This window comes from Manduca sexta, chromosome 16 (assembly GCF_014839805.1).
Source record: "Manduca sexta isolate Smith_Timp_Sample1 chromosome 16, JHU_Msex_v1.0, whole genome shotgun sequence".
Lineage (NCBI taxonomy): Eukaryota > Metazoa > Arthropoda > Insecta > Lepidoptera > Sphingidae > Manduca > Manduca sexta.
In genome coordinates, this window is record NC_051130.1 from 6,952,838 (window position 1) to 6,972,652 (window position 19,815).

The window sequence follows — 19,815 nt, forward strand, 5'->3', positions numbered from 1 at the left end:
ATTTTAACTTTTCCAATGTAGTTTAGCGTTCTTTATAACGTTGAATTAGAAGTGGCATCAGTACTAAATATAAGCAGATATAGATCCGTTTTCCGCATCTGAAATCCTTTTCTGGTTCAGATGCGATTCCGGATGTGTAAACCATATATGGCCTATTTTCATATATTATAGGTACATACTCTTTGTTATAGCTCATCTGGCAGATATGAGATGTCATAGTGACAAATTAAGGTTTTAAATTTTTTATTAGTCATAAAAATGTAAATTTTCTCAACTTCTATTAATTTATAACAAAATATTCAATTAATGGGTGATTTAGCGGTAGTCATTGTGCTGAAACAATGATATTTATGTGTATTTTATGATCACTTAATACATAAATAAAAAAACCTAGTTTTTGCTATGTTAAATCAATGCTAAACGCATTCTGTGAACAATTTGTTAATTGTGAAAGTTTTGAACATTTTCATGGAATCTTAATTTTTTTATAATTGCAAAATTATCACTGCGTAAAACACATTACTATGTACCTCAAGATTATTATTTTTTTGTTTTATTTTATTGTAATTATTTCTTGAGTTATATAGTAAAATGTCATGTAACAGTGCTCATATCATGAATTGTTTTGTTCTCAATTTATAGGAGATTACTAAACTTGCCTTCCCTACTATGAAACAAGAATATTTCTAACTTTTTTGAGCAACAGGTAATTTTTTTTATTATGACTGATATGTGAAAATTAACAATCTATATGTGTAAACCTTTTTTGAATTACAAAAAAATATTAAACTTGTTTATTCTGAGCTTAATTTTCAAGGTGTATAAATAAAGTTTAAATACAATTTATCCAATTAGAAAAATGTTTTGAACATTTCGAAGAGGAATTTATACTTTCTGTGATAATATCACAAGGTAGTATAAAAGTTCAGGAACTCCTGAATTTCTTAATAAGATGTGTGACTACAGATCAAGGAAACATAAAGGTTACAATTGATCATACCTTGATAAGATTTCGACCCATGAATTATATTTTCCTGTAAAATGCACATTGCATCAGCCTAATAAAAGGGTGGGGAAGGGAAGTTAATCGTGTTTTTCATCACTTTTTGCTTCTGTTTACATGCAATGTTAATGTCATGCTATGAGTGCTGTTTTAATTGGAAAGAACATTATTAATAGGATGAGTAAAGGACACTTATTTTGTAATATTATCAAATTGTATGTTAACCATTTTCAGTAAATAATATATTTTTACCAATTTTTCTAGCTAGCTATAATACATGGAAACAAAGTATCAACTATGGATGATACAACCTATCAAATTAAAAACATGACTAATAGTCACACATTGAGTGGACAAGATATCTTAAAATACAGAGGATATGTGAGGATGAAATGATATTTTCACCACACACAACATGAAAAGTATACTACTGAGTAATGTTGGACCTCCGCAAAGATGATAATACACTGGGTGGAAATGTAATCAAAGATATAGTTCACAATCAAATTTGTAAAGTGCACTGTGTCAAATTCATGAGAAATGCATTATTTTATACCACATAACATCATGTATTATGTAAAAATAACATGACATACTCATGAAAGTGACAATCACATGCTTCTTCAACATAAGTGATTAGTCTTCAACTAATTTGATTGATGTTTATGGCTTTTTATAGATATTCAATATAGACACATTGATTAATTCTGTTTTATCTTTACAGATTACAGCATTTCAAAATTGAATATAATTAAAAACTGCTCATAGAAATGGCAGATAGGCATAATAGACACCATAAAAGCAAAACCTCCAGACATCACAGGGAAGATGACAATCATAAATCCAAGTCAAGGAAACGAAAACTTTCAGCAGAATCCAATACTCCACCATTACCTACAGGAGCTAGCATAAAAGAATTAATAAGGGAAAGAAAATCTTTACAGAAAAAACTAAAGAAAATGAATATTAAATCTGATAGTAAAATTCAAAATAGGAAAGAATCTTCTAGTGATAGAAGTAAAAAAAGGAAAAATAGCAATGATGGCAGAACTCATAGAAAAAGAAGAAATTCGAAACATGAAAATGATTCTAAAGAAAAACATGTAAAAGTTTCTGTGCAAGAAATATCACCAGAACATAATTTGGATTATGCACAATCAGAATCCGAAGATGAAGAATCCATTATAGAACAAAGAAGAAAACAGCGAAAGCAATTACTAGAAAAACTAACTATTTCAGAAGATGTAAAATGTAAAAAGAAAATAGAATGTAATTTAGAAGAAAACAAATTTTTAGAATCCAATAAACCAGATAAATCAAATGTACAAATTTTAAATTCTGAAGAGAAAACAAATGACATGTTTTCTGAAAAGGATGATTTTGCTGACAATAAATTTAGTAAAGAAATGTTGAATGCAAACATAGACAATACTATACAATTGAATGACAATTGTAGTGACTCAGATGGATACTACAATATAAGGATTGGAGAAGTTATTGAAAATAAATACACTGTAAAGGATATTTTAGGACAAGGTGTCTTTGCTAATGTTGTCCGTGCACAAGAAAATGGTGATGGAAATAATTATGTTGCTATAAAGATTGTTCGTAACAATGATCTAATGTATAAGACAGGTTTAAAAGAAATTGCTACTCTCAAACAAATAAATGATGCTGATCCTGACAATAAATATCACTGTGTAAAGTTTTTTGGGAGTTTCATGCATAGAGGACATTTATGTTTGGTTTTAGAATCACTGCATATGGATTTGCGTTGTATTCTAAAGAAATATGGGAAACATCATGGTATCAATTTAAAAGCTATTACAAGCTATAGTAGACAATTATTCATGGCTGTGAGGCTGTTGAAGAAAATTGGAATAGTACATGCAGATATCAAGCCTGATAACATTTTGGTTAATGAAAAGAAAAATATACTAAAACTGTGTGATTTTGGCTCCGCTGCAAATGTGAGTGACAATGAACCAACACCTTATTTGGTATCGCGATTTTACAGAGCTCCAGAAATAATACTAGGCTTACCGTATAAACATGGTATAGATGTATGGTCGTCAGCTTGCACAATTTATGAAATGACTACAGGGAAAATATTGTTTACTGGAAGTTCTAACAATAAAATGCTAAAATGTTTTATGGACTTAAAGGGTAAAATACCAAATAGATTAATAAAAAGAGGAAAATTCAAAGATCAACATTTTAATTATAATAACAATTTCTTACTGCATAAAAAAGATGAGATCACTGGCAGAGATAAAGTAGTTGAAACGGCATGCATTAACCCTGTAAGGGAACTGAGCAGTGAATTGAGAAAAAGTTGCAAATATCTTGGTGATGAAGAAGATAGAAAATTGCAACAACTAAAAGATTTATTAGACAAAATGCTAATGTTAGATTCTAGCCAAAGAATATCAATTACTGATTGTTTAAAACATCCATTTATTCAAGAAGAATTAAAAAAGTAATTTCCTAAGCTTTCTTTTATTTAACATCTTTTTTTAAACTCACTAATATTATAAATACAAATGTTTGGATGTAAGACATAAATCCAGTAACCGCTAAACAGATTGGGATGAAATATGGGACAAGGTTAATAGTCCATTGAAATGTTACATTTTTTAGGCCTTACCTTGCGTTTTTTAGAAGACGCAATTTTATTTTTTTGAAGTGTAGGGGGGGTCAGTCTAAAGCTAAAACCAAGTTTGTGGGGTCGCCACCCTTGTCCCACAGCCGCCATCTTGAAAATAGGAGTTGAAATGGTTTTTACGATGTATCTCTTAAACTATTTATCTGACAAAAAAAATGTATACACACTTTTTGTTGCAAATTAAATTCTCTACAACTTTGGTTTAGTAACTTTTGTCGTAGAACTATAAATAAAAAAGTTATAAGCGAAAATGTTAAGAAATTCAATGTTAAGCAATGTCCGTTGCAACGTCATCAGAACGTGTGATTATAAGGTTCATAATACTCTTTTTTGTACTCATTAATACCCAAATACCCAAGGGACAATTAGGGAACAAAAGAACATCTGCCTGCTATTATAATTATTATTTCTAACCTCTCTTATTGTAAGAATAGCTGATAATATTGTGTTGAAGTTGTCGTTCAACTTATATCTTTTAGTTGTGCTACATATTTCTGTACGTGCGAATGTATTTTATTCTGTTTTTAATTGTGCAGACGATTTCGAATGATTTTAGACACGATTTTAACTTTAGTGAAAACTACTTTTTTTTTATTAGCATTTTGACTTTTAAAAGTCAAAATGCTAATGAAAAACTTACTTAGGACAACTTCAACACAATATTATCAGCTATTCTTACAATAAGAGAGGTTAGAAATAATAATAATAATAGCAGGCAGATGTTCTTTTGTTCCCTAATGGTCCCTTGGGTATTTGGGTATTAATGAGTACAAAAAAATGTATTATGAACCTTATAAACACACGTTCTGATGACGTTGCAATGGACATTGCTTAACATTGAATTTCTTAACATTTTCGCTTATAACTTTTTTATTTATAGTTTTACGACAAAAGTTACTAAACCAAAGTTGTAGAGAATTTAATTTGCAACAAAAAATGTTTATACATTTTGTTTGTCAGATAAATAGTTTAAGAGATACATCGTAAAACCCATTTCAACCCCTATTTTCAAGATGGCGGCCGTGGGACAAGGGTGGCGACCCCACAAACTTGGTTTTAGCTTTAGACTGACCCCCCCTACACTTCAAAAAAATAAAATTGCGTCCTCTAAAAAACGCAACCCCAAATGTAACTTTTCAATGGACTATAAATCTTATCCCATAAGTAGCTTGTGTGTCGTTGATTGACACACAAGCTACTTATTTGTTCATTTGCGCTCTTGGGAAATATTTGAATACTTAATCTGATTTTTAAGTAGATGGCGCTGACGTCGTACAGATTGCTAGTGATTAGGAATTCTTAGGCGTGTGAAGCTACTGGCAACACCTAGTTATAATATAATTTTTAAATAAAAAACCATTATTCAAATTAAAATACTTTATTTATCAAGAGACAGAAGCAACAAAAATATATGCCATCAACCAAAATATCACTTAGTTTCTTCTATTTGGATTATCACAATACAAATGAAAATATTTTAACATTATCTATAAACAAAATTGCAGTATAATATGTAGAGAATTGACATGATTATGATTGCAATTTGTTAGAATCTCCCATTACACAATGAAGAAACTAAAATATCATGCAAGCCTCATCAATCGATCCAATAGAACATTTCTATAGCTGACAAAAAAATATTCGTAATATAAATATAGCCCTAGGGATTACTAAAATTAATTACAATTTTCCTTCTGGTTGGACACCAGCATAAAGAACTATAATTAATTTTAAATAATAATTTTAACATAACTTATAAATGAATAGCACTGATCACAGACATCTTACAAAATTGTTTTGCATACGACAACCGTTTCCTCAACAGGTATTAGCGATCATTTGCACACACAAAAGAAAATAACAACAAATAATAATAATCATGTAGGTAGGTATACAATCACAGTACATTGTAATATAAAACAGATAAATGTCATTCGCGCGGTGTTTACCTACAGTCTAAAGTATTTTTAATAAGTACCGAACACTTTCAAATTGTAAACAAACATTTCTATCAATAGTATCTTCATAATTATTTTAATTTCACTCGTTCTACCACCTAGACAATAATATATTACCTATAACGTAAAATAGTTAAATGAGACGTATGATAAAAAAAATATAGATCAGTTTGTTTACAAGTTTGAAAAATACTCTACGTGCTTCTACACTTTAGTTCCTGCAGGTAAACATAAATATCTGTAGCACATTTTTAGTAGCTAGGTAAATATTAAAAATTGCACAATTTCATGTAATATACGTGATAGGTATCGTGAATGATTCGAATAGGCTACGGTACCAAAATGTTCCAAGCATTTAAATTTGTTGTCATGCATTAGTAATAGACAAACTCCTGGAGCCGCCAGACCTACATCATTATAATATTTTCTGCAAATGTACCTAATCTCAACAAAATCACTGTACAAACTCGAAACTTCATATCGCCTATTTGTTAACGTAAATTTAATATCTACGTCTATATGCGTACTTTACGTACACAGAAGTGTACGAACAGTTTTATTTTTCATTATTAAAATAAATTAAAAAAGGCTTAGTTTATTTTAGATTTTAAAGAAATGTCTCACTAAACTTGTAAAGGTGGTCAAGTTTTAAATTTGTACAGCAATTTTGTTGCTTATTTTACCCATAATTAAAAATCGAGATAATATCTACCAATAATTCTAATACAATCAGTTAATTTATAAGGTAATTACCAAAAGCAAGACACAGTTATTTCTTTATTATTATTTTAGTGCAGATGACGTTTGCTAGGCGCTCCTAAAGATCTATCTACAATCAAACTCATAAACTGACTTCAAGAACAGGAGGAGCTAATCAATTTGACGTTTATTTTTCTTTTACCTCATAGTGTCTTAGCTAGCTGTAAACCACCTAAAGACAGAAAATCTCTTGTGGAATGCGATATTTTCGTCAAAAGAGAGCCGATTGTATCTTTCTGCTTAACAAAACAGGCAATAAGTCGACAAGACTTAGAGCGCCGTTAACAATGGAGGAATAAGAAACATCACCGTGGGCTCTCTTTCCATCTCATGTGAAGGAAGAAAGCCTAGGACCGCTAGCCTATTCGCCTATCATTGCCAACATATTTCTCCGAATACGGCACATGTAAAAATTTTAATTAAAATTTTTGCTGAAAACAACACAGGCCTAATATATCTAGTTCTAATTTAATGAAAGAAAACAGAAGTAAACATAATATTGATAAAAGGATAAAGGTTTTTCCATCCTACCACTACCCACATACCGCGTTAAATACATATTTACATACATAATGGTTAAACTGCAGGTCTAAGTCATAACAAACAATGATAATGAAGTTATTATGATCTATGGTTCCTAGATAATTTTTAACCCGTTTCATTGAGACGTCATTTTGCCCACTGAAGATTGACGCACAAATCATCGCTTCAATAGATTACAAACCGCGTAAAATAGAAAGAAATAAACTAATCAGCATCGGAAAATAATATTTCGCCAAAACCAGTAACAGTTATAACCAGTTATAGCTAACAGCTAGTAGTTCGTGGTTTATTGAACTTATTGTGTATCACCACAATTTGCTGTAATTTACTATAAACTCAATGTTTTAATATACCTATATTCTTAGCAGTAAATTTCGAAAGACTTACCGCCGTTTTCAATAACCGATCCTAATCGCTTTTTTCGATCTACTTAAAAAATGGACCAATCAGAATAAAGATTTTTTTGACATGCTTACAAATGAGTTATTTTGATTGGTTCATTCTCGGAATCGGATTGAAGATTGAGATAGTTTATTGAAAACGGTTGTTAACCATTGTCCAACAATCGCGTAAACATAAAAAAACAGTAAACACGAATGCGGCTCAGTTAACAGTTGTTTCTTTTGGGCGCTACGCATGTGCGGCTAGCACACAATTGGTGTAAAAAAAAAACAATCTAATAATCGCACTTACTCGCGTCGCGCAGCGAAGCGCCTGTGATACACAGTACACACACACTGTGTGCTGTGTCTAAATGTTAGACAGTTCATTGTTTTGGCGCCCAAGTCGATGTGTTATTTGTACAATATACCTTCCGAAGTTTCGTAGTAAGTACCTACCTGAATCATCAAGTAGTGCGGTCTCATAGCTGTTACCAATTTTTTAAAGTTTTTCCACCACGGCATATTCATTCCTGTGCGGTGATATTGGCCTTATATTGATATTGAGAATGCAATGTACGTCAACCATAACAATGTTTCCGTGCTTAGATCATATTGATAACAGATATTTGAGTTATGTATTCAGTTAAAAATCCTTTCGAGATACGTTAATTGCAATGGAATATAAAAATTATATGACCAAACGTAATGTCTTTATCTAGTAATATTTTTGGCATCTGTAAATTGCAGAAGTAAATCTATATTTGTTACAAGAGTTACAAAAGCCTTTACTTTAAAATCGCCAGACGTTCTCATCTCCATTTCGAGGTAATCAAAAATTTTAACGAGGGCACTTTCATTACGGCGTCTAAAGCAACTACTTTTTCCTAGATACGCCCCTGGTGCACTCATAAAAGTAATAAAATCGTTCAGTTATCAAGTTCAAGGATAAAAAATAAAGTTACCCTAACGATAGTGCTATCGCCGACTTTATCAATGAAAATAATATTTAAAATTCGTTCATTCTAAAAGAAAATAACTAGTTCATAACCGTGCTACAGATAAACAACTTATGCGAATAAAAAAATATTTCGAACATCAAATCAAATTATTTTATTCGAGTGACAAACTGACTTTAAAAACTAAAATCACAAGACAAGTCACTAATGTTAGTAACTCTTTTATCTACAATTTTATATAAGTAGCTATAATAAATCTAATGTCAATTTCATGGATGGATCCATTACACGAAGACTACGTATATTAGCAGAAATTGGATGTAACGCAGTCTCAAGATATATTCGATTCGATCACTGGCATTAGCTATCACAAAAATGAAGTCCATGTCATATCGAGATTCTATAACGAAATGAATATCAGTGACAAAACGTTTTTTAATTAACCGTCGTAGTTTCTATTATTACTCAATGCTAATTACATTAAAATTAGTTTTTTTTTCTTTGGATGTGTGGAGTTCAAATTACACAAGACTTATAAATACAATTGTTATGTCGAAGGTATGTTCTGGTTTGGGAAACCGGAGATCGGCGCGGGCGCATCTATAGACTGCGCGGAGGCTATCGAGTCGGGGCTCTGTAGCGAGGCGCTATACACGGGGTTCATCGGAGTCGTGCCGCCCGCCTCGAATAACGTGCTGTCATACACGCTATTGCTCTGCTAAAAATAATCCGTGTAAGTTTTATATAATATTATTCCGAATTAAATGGTATAACGAGATTTTTATATGAATGGAGCGAGGCATGTGTGAAGCTCTCAATTGTGCGTTTTGATCCTCAAGGCCTCAGCGTGTGTTGAAATAAAACAATTTATGCAATATTTACATACAAATATTGGTATAAAATTCAATTACATATTATGTAAACAAAATATAAAAACATTATTACAAACAAAAACAATCTACAATGTGGTTTTTTTAACAGTGCGCTCACTACAGGAAAGTACGGTCAGCCTCAAAAATGTATAAATTGACACGAAGACGTCCGATTTAATTACTTTATATACATACATTTGGTCTTTATCTAGGTATATATTTAATTGAAGCTAACTGTACATGAAGGTGCTAGTATACCAGTGATTTATAAATTCGTTAGTACCTGATAAATATAATCAGAGTCGGTTTTGAGCGAGCTAAAGCTCTGCTGGTGCGGGAGAGAGACCTGATCGTCGTCCATGGGCTCGTCCATCTGAGCCTTGTACGAGAACATGATGCTCGGCTGGGACACGCTGCAAATGTAACACACATTTTATTAGGAGAGGAGATTTACTAGAGGCCCAAATCGTAGGGACGAAGCTACACTTTCTGGCTTTAACGTCGACGTAAGACATTTACTAAAAAAAATATACTTATGATTGAGAAAGAAATTATCAGAGAGAGGGGGCGCCAATATTTTTTGTCGCTAAGGATTAGTTCTCGCAGTTGAAAGAAAAACGTAAAAATAATTAATCATGGATATTTCGGCCTTTAAAATTTCGTCATATTAAATTTCAAATCACTAACTAGACGTGAATTTAAATTCTTTACTTGCCAATACTTGTTTAGTTACCCAGATTAAAGGTGAAACAAAATGTATGAAAATGGACCTTGAGGTATCGCCCTAATGTGTGTCAATTATGCCTTGTTCTTGAGCTGCCTAATTCTTTTAAATTAAGTAATAAATCTACTGGGTTTCGAAATTTCTCTCGTATTCTCTGACCTAATAAATAATTATCATTTTAAGTAGCTATTTATTTAGAGATATTTTAACATCACATGACCTATTTGCCTTACTCTCAACTTACGCCCATTTTGCTACAATAATCAAAAATAAGACAAATACTGGTGATGATATCTAATACGACAGAGAAATCACACTAACGAGCCTTTGTAAATCTATAATTAATGACGTTTCGTATTTAAATTACCGTTACGTTGGACTATTTACTTGCAAAGCATCTGCCTACTATAAACGACATATACACACCTCTGTGGTCGAACTATGAGAATTTGACTCAAGAACGACATAACGTATCGTTTGACAATATTTTTCTATGGGACAAACATCTCAACATGATAGGTGAAACCGTTTAAATAGAACCTCATATTGTAAAATAGAATGAGGCGTCAACACAAAATATCATTAAGCCATGGGCGTTACTAGAATAACACTCCGATCCGCTCTGCCCTAGAGACTAAAACAACTTCCATATCCTTACAAAATCAGGTTTGTTTATTTTTAGTGCTTTTAAAAATTTGCAGTGTGAGTAAGCTACCTTATGTTTTTGATGTTGCCACTTACCATGACCTGACCACGGATCCTAATCGCTGTTGTTCAAAAGATTGTAAGGTATAATCAAATCCGCTGTTAAGGAGCTAATAATATATCCCGTATACCTGAAGAATTCACTCAAGAACGTGTGGTATACAAGAGGCGTGTAGAGCGAGAAGTAGAGCCACGTGGTGACGTCGACGACGCAGAGGCCAGACTGCATGTCGCCCCACGCCAGCAGGCCCGCGCCCACAGCCTGCGTCGTGTCAAGTAGCGCCAGCAATAACACGTACAGATAGAACGACAGTTTCGCTGGAACAAAAAGTTCTGATACAAACTCTTGCACCTATAAACAGTTTTAAGTATACAAATGATTTCTTTACTAGTCTTACATTTTTATATGTAACTCATATTAATATTGATTACCAAAGGTTCCTATTTTATATTTTTATTGTAGAAATAAATAGGAGAAACATCAAATAACGCTTTATAAACACGCATAAAATATCGTAAGAATTTCTCATCGGAAATACTACTTCAACATTAAAGACCATTCTGATAAAATTTATCAGTCTATAATAAATTAAAGCACCTAGCTATGTAATTTATAGATGTTGAAGTGGCAAAGAGGAAATATGATTTGTCAAAACATTGTTATCTACAATTTATTGTTTTGTTTACAAGAGCTTGCATTCTTTAAGTGCGCTAATGTGTCATAATTAGATTTTAATTGAGAGACTTTGTTGAAAATTATGTGTAACCACATATAACTGGTATGTTATGTATAAAAATATATGTCTACTTATCTGACCTAATTAGTTTTATAACTGAACATAACATAATTATTATTTATTGTATATTCATTGATTCTGTTCCATATAACATAATATTTAATTTAATAAAGGTAATATTAAATGACTGCAATGCTGGGTTAAACCAGCTTTGAAATAAGGAATTACAGGTTCCACCTGACTGGGTGTAACTGTAAGTGTAGCCACCTTTTTAACACAAGTAAAGTATGTTATTGCTGAATCAATAAAAGAAATATATATATTTTTTAAATGTTATAACAATTATCCGAAATAATGTACAATATTTTATGTAAAGTATGGGTGATAACCCTAGGTGTAACTCGCACACTTATATTTACATATTTTTATTGGTATAAACCAGTCGTTAACATAATTTATAAGACAATTTTTATATTTGGGGCATTTTTTTTTATACTATGTTGACATAATGTTATATTATTCTATTTAGTATATATAGATTTTAAAAATATATAAATTTAGCTTGAGTTGTGTGATTTTCTAATAAAACTCATTTCATATCATATGCAAATTATATCTTCTAAATAAATTACAAACATAAAGTATAGCTGTATACTAATTAGAGCATGACATACTCTTGGTATTTTAATAATTAACTCTTGATTCCATATATTAATAGACAGTCCATTTATGGACTCCATAATATAAATAGATTAACAGTATTCTAATACAACACCTAGCAACATATTTTATTAGTGAAAAACTGCAATAAAACAAAACATAAAATAATACTATCTACATTCTTTTTTTCATACAACTTCTTTTGCATTAAACAAGATTTCTAATCATTGTGCTAAGATCACATATGTTCTAAACTAATATTCATATGCAAATCCTACATGTTTTCTGTATTATTTAACATACATTAGTAAATTGCCATGTTCATAACAAAATCTAGCACAAGTAGATTACAGTTTTAAAACTGTTAAAATGAAAGTTGTTTTGTACTCACTGGGTAGCGCCAAATATTCTCTCAGTGGAATCCAGGGCAGCAGCAGTATCAAGAAATAAATAAGAGCAAATACAACCGAAGATATGAACCAGAACAACATCCCTCCATGTCCAAACAAATCATAATCTCTGGTGTCAATGTGAAATATGTCATCGGGCATCACAATCTCCAGAGTGCCTTGAGTCACCGTAAACGCCAGGGATATGAGGGACGTTGCTAATAGAACATATCTAATGCTACTGCGACTGTCCAAGTGCCCTGAAAATTTACAATATATAATCAGTTACTGGAAAATAAAACCATTTCATTGACATGATGCAATAGGCATCTCATGTCACACGAAATAGTAAGCATAGTTAACAATAATATATGATAGTCATTCATCATCTCAACCACATATTTCCTGAAGATGCTAACAATAACAAATTGTAATTGGTTAACTTTCTACAACACATGTAGGTTTCTCAGAAACTATTTGCAAATCTAACTGTAATCAGTGTTAAGTTGAAGAATCATCATGGTTAATATGCCAAGAATTATTAAGCAGTTTTAACTGCTACTTCAAAACAAACATGTTTCACTATAACTTGTATCTCACATAAACCAAGCTTTGTTAAATAGAATTATTCAAATAAGGAAATAAAAACTATACCAAGAGATCATGCAATGACACAAAGCAATAAAAAACAACCTTTATACTAACCAAAAGCCAGTCCAAATATAACAACACTCATTTCTGTGGCAAGTAAAAAGAATCTGACCATAACCCACAGTATCTTGTCCACCAACCCTCCAAGAGGCACCGCGGCATTCACGGTCATGGAGACGACGCATCGCACCAGGCTTATGATCACATTGCCCCATACTAATGTGTAGAATGTCAGAAATATTGGACTACTCGTGGCACGCAACTTTAACTGAGCCTTGTTGAATCTTACTACTAAGAATAACACGAATAGCGCGTTCGGTATCAAAATAATCAAATCCCATATACGGACCCTGCAAATAATACAATCATCAGCCACCGAGTACTCAACAATAACAAGACAGGGCTACGACATGAACGTACCTCGAATTATTTATCTCGTAGTATAACACGTATTTACAAAAAGTGTCCTCTTTAACAGGAGGGTAACCTGACCCATTGATACCATACATTTTTCTCGATTTCACTGTTTTGCCATCAGTTTATTACGAAAGCCTTCGAGATCGTAGTGCAGCATAACACCTCAGTAATTGAGTTAATGGAATAGGACCACGTTACGTCAACTTAGACCTAACATTATGAGAATGGACACTGTTTTTTCCTAGTGATTCGACGCTTTCTAATTCAATTTACAATGACGACACTAACAAGCGATCACCCGACGCAATTTAATTCTGAAAAATAGTTTTTGTCATTCATCTCATGTTGACATTGACATTTATGAGATGGGTTGCCAGATTAGAAAAATAAGCTCGGAATCATAATATCCTCTCTCGATTCAATTTCACGCAGTTTATTTTTAAAAGTGGTAAGAAGTGAATACCTACCTATTTCACATATAGGATTATAAAAAAGTAAACTTATCTGTAACAATATTTGTTACGAAATATCCTGAGTTCATCATTTGATTTCGATGTATCAACTGGTATCAACCATTCATCATTTATCTATTTTCAAATAATGGGTCGACATTTCATAAGTATTTTTTTTTTATTTCAATTAATATTTTTTTAGATAATTTAGTTCTTTTTCGTAACTTTGGCTTTCTCGGTAATCTAGCTGTTTTTATAACGGCTGGTTCAAAAGTAGAAAATATCTGAATTTATGTAAGGTATACACCAAGTATGTGTCTACATTTCTAATTTCTGAATTCCGTGTCTCTGATCGATTTTTTTTCGCTAGTCGATTATTTTGATACTCAATCATATCGAATTTCGAAATAAGTAAATGTCAATATTTCATTTTCTTTTTTGGTTATTGCATTATTTACATTTTACAAATTAGAAAGATAATCAAAATACGAGTTTTAGGTAATCTTTGTTTCGATAAATTAACGATTGAACCGTGAAATATTATTATAATATTTATATAAAATCACCGTAGCTATTCTAACAGCATTTTTGAGCGGCAAGTGACAGATTTTAAAACGAAATTCAAGGTTATGTAACCTTGGTACAAAAATATTGTAAATTTTTATTATTTAGAACAAAAATGGCAGCAAAATATAAACATTTCTGGAACCGGTGGACGCGCCTGACAAGAAGTTTCACGCCTATTCCAAAAACTATTGTGAGAAGAACAACAATTAGCCCTGTCGGTGTAATATCGGTTCCATGTATGATGGGATTTTCATTGTTTACTTGGCTTGGCTTTGAGAAGAAGGCAACCGTAGAAGACGAACTGATTCACACTATAAAACATTGCGTTTTATTTATCCAAAGGACTGAGTACGAAAAGGCAGAAAAGCTTCTTCATGTAGCTTTAAGACAAGCACAACAATTACAACATCAGCTAGGCATTACTTACATTTATGACGTTATGGCGAACTTGGCTCTTGAAAGAGAACAATTGGACAAAGCCAAGCAACTATTTGTTGTAGTAACTCAAAGGATAATGCAAGATGGGGCCACCGAGGACGACTTCCGAGTAGTACATATAAGTGCTAAGTTGGCACGCATAAGCCATTTGAAAAAGGAATATGAAACAGCTCAAATAGGGTATGACTGGTGTTTACAAAAACTAAATGAGGCTGTAAAGGAAGAACCCACTGATGACCGAATTAAACTATTAGCCCTTACTGAAGATTGGTACGGTAGAATGTACCTTGAACACAATCAATATGAACAGGCATTGAAGATGATGGTTAGCTCATTAAACAGAATGAAACAAGTATCTGAAGTAGAAAAAGAGCACATAGCCCTCCAATTGAATGATATTGGTACAGTCTGTGACCATTTAAAAAGAACTGATGAAAGTATAGACTATTTCAAAGAAGCCATTGCTGTAGCAAAACCACTTGAAATGGATTACTTAGGTTTAATGTATATTAACCTAGGCAGAGCTTATTTAAATAAGAAATTAATAGATGATGCTAGAAAAAACTGTGGCTTTGCTTGGAGACTTGGTGTTATGTCAAGGAATGAAGAAATCAAAAAGGAAGCCGAATCATGCATGAATCAAATAAAAAACATCGCTTAATTATTATTTTTATTAAAAATTAAAATATTTATATTGCAATATTTGTTAATGATTTGTAATTAAACAAAATACATCATGAGTTTTTATTCCTGTAAATTGATAACAGGAACAACACAAAAGTATTATTTTTATGACCTTAAATTCACTAAAACATTTATATCTATAATAATCTGTATTGTTATTGAGCACTATCTTTTGTGACACTGAATGGTTCAGCAACAACTTCAGTATGAGTATTTGCAATAACAACATCCTTAACGGGACGGTCATTAGCACCAGTTACAGTTTTCTCAATCTTGCGGATTACATCCTGTGAAAATAAATACATTTATGAATGTTATTTAAAATGTTATGTTTTTTAAAATCTATCAAAGAAGTGCCATTGTGTTCAACACATGTTGCAAAATGTTTACAAAAGTGGAAATTGTACCATCTTCCTAAATTAACATAACAATGGAACAGTTCACAAATATGGATATTGTAGGTATTTATTCTTACCATTCCTTCCAACACCTTTCCAAATACAACGTGTCTGCCATCCAACCAGGGAGTTTTTATTGTAGTGATGAAGAATTGAGATCCATTGGTGTCCTTTCCAGCATTGGCCATTGACAACCAGCCAGCACCGTAATGCTTCAGCTTGAAGTTCTCATCAGGGAAGCGCTCACCGTATATGCTGCGACCTATGAAGATGGTATATTAAAATCAATTTACAAGTTGTATAAAATCATGGACTTACTAATGTGACATGACGATGATTATTTAATTCTGCAATTTATTATGTTTAGTAGAAAAAGTATTTAATGCATTCAACTAGCTACTTGAAGTTATGTTCCTTATCATCTGTTAACTCCTACTCTGGACATTCTTGTTAAATTACAAAAATATTTCAATAAACTTACCTCCAGTTCCGTCACCCTTAGTGAAGTCTCCACCTTGAATCATGAAATTGTCAATAACTCTGTGGAACTTGCTGCCCTTGTATCCTTCTCCTTCAGGTTTTTGTGCCAGCTGGAAGAAGTTCTCAGTTGTCTTGGGAACTGTTTTGCCGAATAGTCCGATAACTACGGTCCCAATTGAGTCACCTCCCATAGTGATGTCAAACGACACCTGACAGAAAAAAAAATATTACTTTGATTAACTTAGATAAGAGAAAGGTATTGTTCTGTTAATAAAAAAATCTGCAATCTAGACGAATACTGCATTGTATAGTTGTGTAATATTTCATGAATATTAAATTTTATGGTGTAAATTAATTGGCTTTCTTTATATTGCCACTAGTTATTGTTAGTAAAAAAAACTATTACAATTAATATTTTGTTGTTAAAATTAATCAGAAACTGTTTAAGAACGCATGACTTTTATGCAAATGGAAACTAAAAAAAAAAATTATGTAACCAACAGATATAATATTGATTTACATTCCATAATCCATTATTGTATAGCAGAAGTAATGTTTTTAGTATCTACACAATTATTGAACTAATTAATGTTACAAATACAAGACTTATTTAGACAATTTTCTATAAGAACTATAAAGTAAAACATGTAGTCGTAAAAGAACAATATAAAATAGGATACAACACCCACACATATATTCATTGATTCATAAATTATCTCTAGTTTCGTCATCCTACCAAGTAGGTATTCAAAAGGTCAACGTGTAGATAAATTGATACACAAAAGCATCAATTTGATATCTTGTATCATATAATACAGCTAACAAGTGGATATGCTTTGTGTGAAGTCTAATGACAGTTGAGTGAAGTAGATATATTTCAATCATTTTGAGACCAGAAGCTTAGTACCAAATCCAGATAAAATGTTTGTTCAACCTATGATAAGGGTTAATATTAATTTATTATTATAATATTCGGTAATCTTACAGCAATTCGTTTGTTGGACAAAAAATAAAATATGATCCATGTACTGACCCTTAAATTGACTTCTAAAAAAGGAGTAGGTTCTTAATTGTTGTTTTTTTTTCATCTATTGCCTTTGTATTATAAATGGAAGATATTAATATAAGATTTATTTGAACAAAGTCTCTGTGAATATATTTTATATCTACGTACCATGAATGCTGTTTAAATATCAATATTTAAAATGTGTGTAAAAAAATATAAAATTATAAATTAAAACATCATATTCATGATTTTGAATATGTAAGCAAAATATCATGATGCATTTTATAATCCATTTATTAGCATGTTATTTAACAGCTTTATTGAATAAGTATCTGCTGATAACAACTCTATTAAGTACATTTAAATTAATTCAATGACTGTGTCTTAATATTGTATATGTTTTACTATATCTTAAGGTTAATGTATATTATTAATTGTGTGACTAACTGATATTGAATGGTTAATCATATTAAATATGGTGATTTAGAAAGTAATAAAACAAAATTTAATCAATACTCAATTAGTTATGCACTGTATACATCTGATTAAGTAGGTAATAAAAAACTGAAATATATTTTCACACAGAATCAATTACTGTTGTTTCAAGAGTTTGTAAATAAAAATTTATTTTATAAACTTTTCCATTCTATTGAAATGTTTATTCAAGAAGAAATGTGACATGAACTGTATGAGTGTAAATAACAATTAATATAAAATATATAAATTCTGGTATCAAATATACTTAACTACTGAAAAACATATTCACAATCATAAGTAATAAAAATAGTTAAATATTTTAAACCCTGAGATATCTTTATTACGAAACTAATAACTTCTTGCACTTAGTAGTAATACCCACAAATATAAAAAAAGTCTCAAGTATATTTTGCACTAAAATTAGTTATACAAATATATGGTATTATTTTAAATACAGAATAATTGTTTGATAATTATCATTTGATGATATATTACGACTAACAGTTTGGTAGCTATTTGAAATTAAAGGTAAAATATTTATTTATCTTCCAGAAAATTAGTCAGATAGCAACTATAATAATTTTGTATTATTTATTCTATTTTCGAGTTAGATTTTGTCACGTCATCAACTATCATCATTCGCCGGCGAAAAGGAAGTTAACAAAGACATGCAAAAAACTACCGAAAATCAGTACAGCGTCATACGAAAGGTCACCGACCGGTCGCCGTCTTAATACTCCCGGAACCGTTACAAAACTTTATTTAACGAACAAAGTTTTACGCACCTTGTGGGTTACTTTTGGGCCTTTCGGCGCTTCATCGGAGTGAGCCGCCGCTATAAATAATAGGATACCGAGGCCCGTTGCAAAGGCACCCATGATTAGGATAAGTTTGGTCTTTTTTCTTGCTATCTTTACGAATTTACTCCAGGAACTTATTTGGCACGACTTATGTCCACAAATGTAGATCTAACTTTTTTACTACCTAAAGTATGACCTAAAGTAATAAAGTTAAAAATAAAAAGCGCCGATAAGCGGCAACCTCCGTCGAATCCAATATTCAACTATGATTTGAGACTTTGAGGAAAGGAACTTCAATTAAAACCAGTCAGAACCACGTCACGCTAAACGAACTAGAGATGGGTTAGCCCAATCTCTAGAGGTGGGGCTTTGCTCCGGAAAAAGCATTATAATACTACGGAAATTCCGGAGGCAAAAAAGCCGAAGACCATAGATTATGCGCACAGACAAAGGTTTTTTTCTATATATATCCAGATAATACTTATTTATGAAGTAAGTATTTTAGGTTTTTAGGTGTTGCTCGCAACTTTACTTGTTACAAAATTCTAATAACACGGTACAACGCCAGCGCCACCTATTTAAAATCTCAGGTAAAGAATTGCGTTATATTTCATAATAGCAGCAAATTATTGTCGTAAAAATTAATTTGTTTAAACGAACATAATTTTTGTTTTACAAATATACAAATATTTTCACGAATTTTCGCATTTATAATATAAATAAGAAGTGAGATATTTCTCTGAAGTAAGATATTAGGAGCCGTTCAAGTATTACATAACGCAATTTTTGAAGATTTTTGAGCCCCCCCCCCCCCCTCCCATGTAACGCGCCCTAACATTTTCCTGTAATATTTTTAATAAGGTCAGGTGGCGCAAGTGCGCCGACGGGGTAAGTGCACCTGCCCAAAAAAATCTAAAACTATTGATGTTATGCAATTACCGCAATCTTATATCTATGCTACTAACTGAAATATAGTTCCACTAAAAAACACAAATGGCTCTGTTCGTTTTAATACGATTTATTAGCCATTTTCTTTTAAGTGTCATTTAAACCTGTAAACAGAGATGACCCCGTGAAAGATAACATGAAAT

The 19,815-nt window shown here is 31.6% G+C and overlaps 4 protein-coding genes across 20 annotated transcripts; 2 read left to right on the top strand and 2 right to left on the bottom strand.

Moving 5' to 3' along the window:
• Positions 1-149: 149 nt before the first annotated feature.
• LOC115452418 (serine/threonine-protein kinase PRP4 homolog) lies at positions 150-3,494 on the top strand. Of its 16 annotated transcripts, none has more exons than XM_030180936.2 (3): positions 168-231; positions 1,268-1,482; positions 1,728-3,494. In XM_030180936.2, exon 3 carries the CDS (start codon positions 1,774-1,776, stop codon positions 3,484-3,486), a length of 1,713 nt encoding a protein of 570 aa, XP_030036796.2. In that variant the 5' UTR covers positions 168-231; positions 1,268-1,482; positions 1,728-1,773; the 3' UTR covers positions 3,487-3,494. The 16 variants fall into 16 exon arrangements, with proteins under 16 accessions (XP_030036806.2, XP_030036796.2, XP_030036800.2 ...); XM_030180940.2 differs by having other exon boundaries at positions 172-260; XM_030180938.2 differs by lacking the exon at positions 168-231 and adding an exon at positions 242-330.
• A 1,536-nt stretch (positions 3,495-5,030) lies between these two features.
• Positions 5,031-13,775, bottom strand: LOC115452415 (transmembrane protein adipocyte-associated 1 homolog). Of its 2 annotated transcripts, none has more exons than XM_030180933.2 (6): positions 13,426-13,775; positions 13,060-13,355; positions 12,357-12,614; positions 10,700-10,886; positions 9,423-9,552; positions 5,031-8,982 (listed from the first exon to the last, which is right to left on the bottom strand). In XM_030180933.2, the coding sequence occupies exons 1-6, from the start codon at positions 13,512-13,514 to the stop codon at positions 8,815-8,817; spliced, it is 1,128 nt and encodes a 375-aa protein (XP_030036793.1). In that variant the 5' UTR covers positions 13,515-13,775; the 3' UTR covers positions 5,031-8,814. The 2 variants fall into 2 exon arrangements, with proteins under 2 accessions (XP_030036793.1, XP_030036792.1); XM_030180932.2 differs by having other exon boundaries at positions 5,031-8,985.
• Positions 13,776-14,261: 486 nt separating this feature from the next.
• LOC115452416 (tetratricopeptide repeat protein 19 homolog, mitochondrial) lies at positions 14,262-15,579 on the top strand. The gene has a single exon (XM_030180934.2). It carries the CDS (start codon positions 14,554-14,556, stop codon positions 15,538-15,540), a length of 987 nt encoding a protein of 328 aa, XP_030036794.2. The 5' UTR covers positions 14,262-14,553; the 3' UTR covers positions 15,541-15,579.
• On the bottom strand, positions 15,533-19,076 carry LOC115452417 (peptidyl-prolyl cis-trans isomerase 5). Its single transcript, XM_030180935.2, has 4 exons — positions 18,710-19,076; positions 16,443-16,650; positions 16,039-16,223; positions 15,533-15,850 (listed from the first exon to the last, which is right to left on the bottom strand). Exons 1-4 carry the CDS (start codon positions 18,800-18,802, stop codon positions 15,719-15,721), a joined length of 618 nt encoding a protein of 205 aa, XP_030036795.2. The 5' UTR covers positions 18,803-19,076; the 3' UTR covers positions 15,533-15,718.
• Between the last annotated feature and the right edge of the window lie 739 nt (positions 19,077-19,815).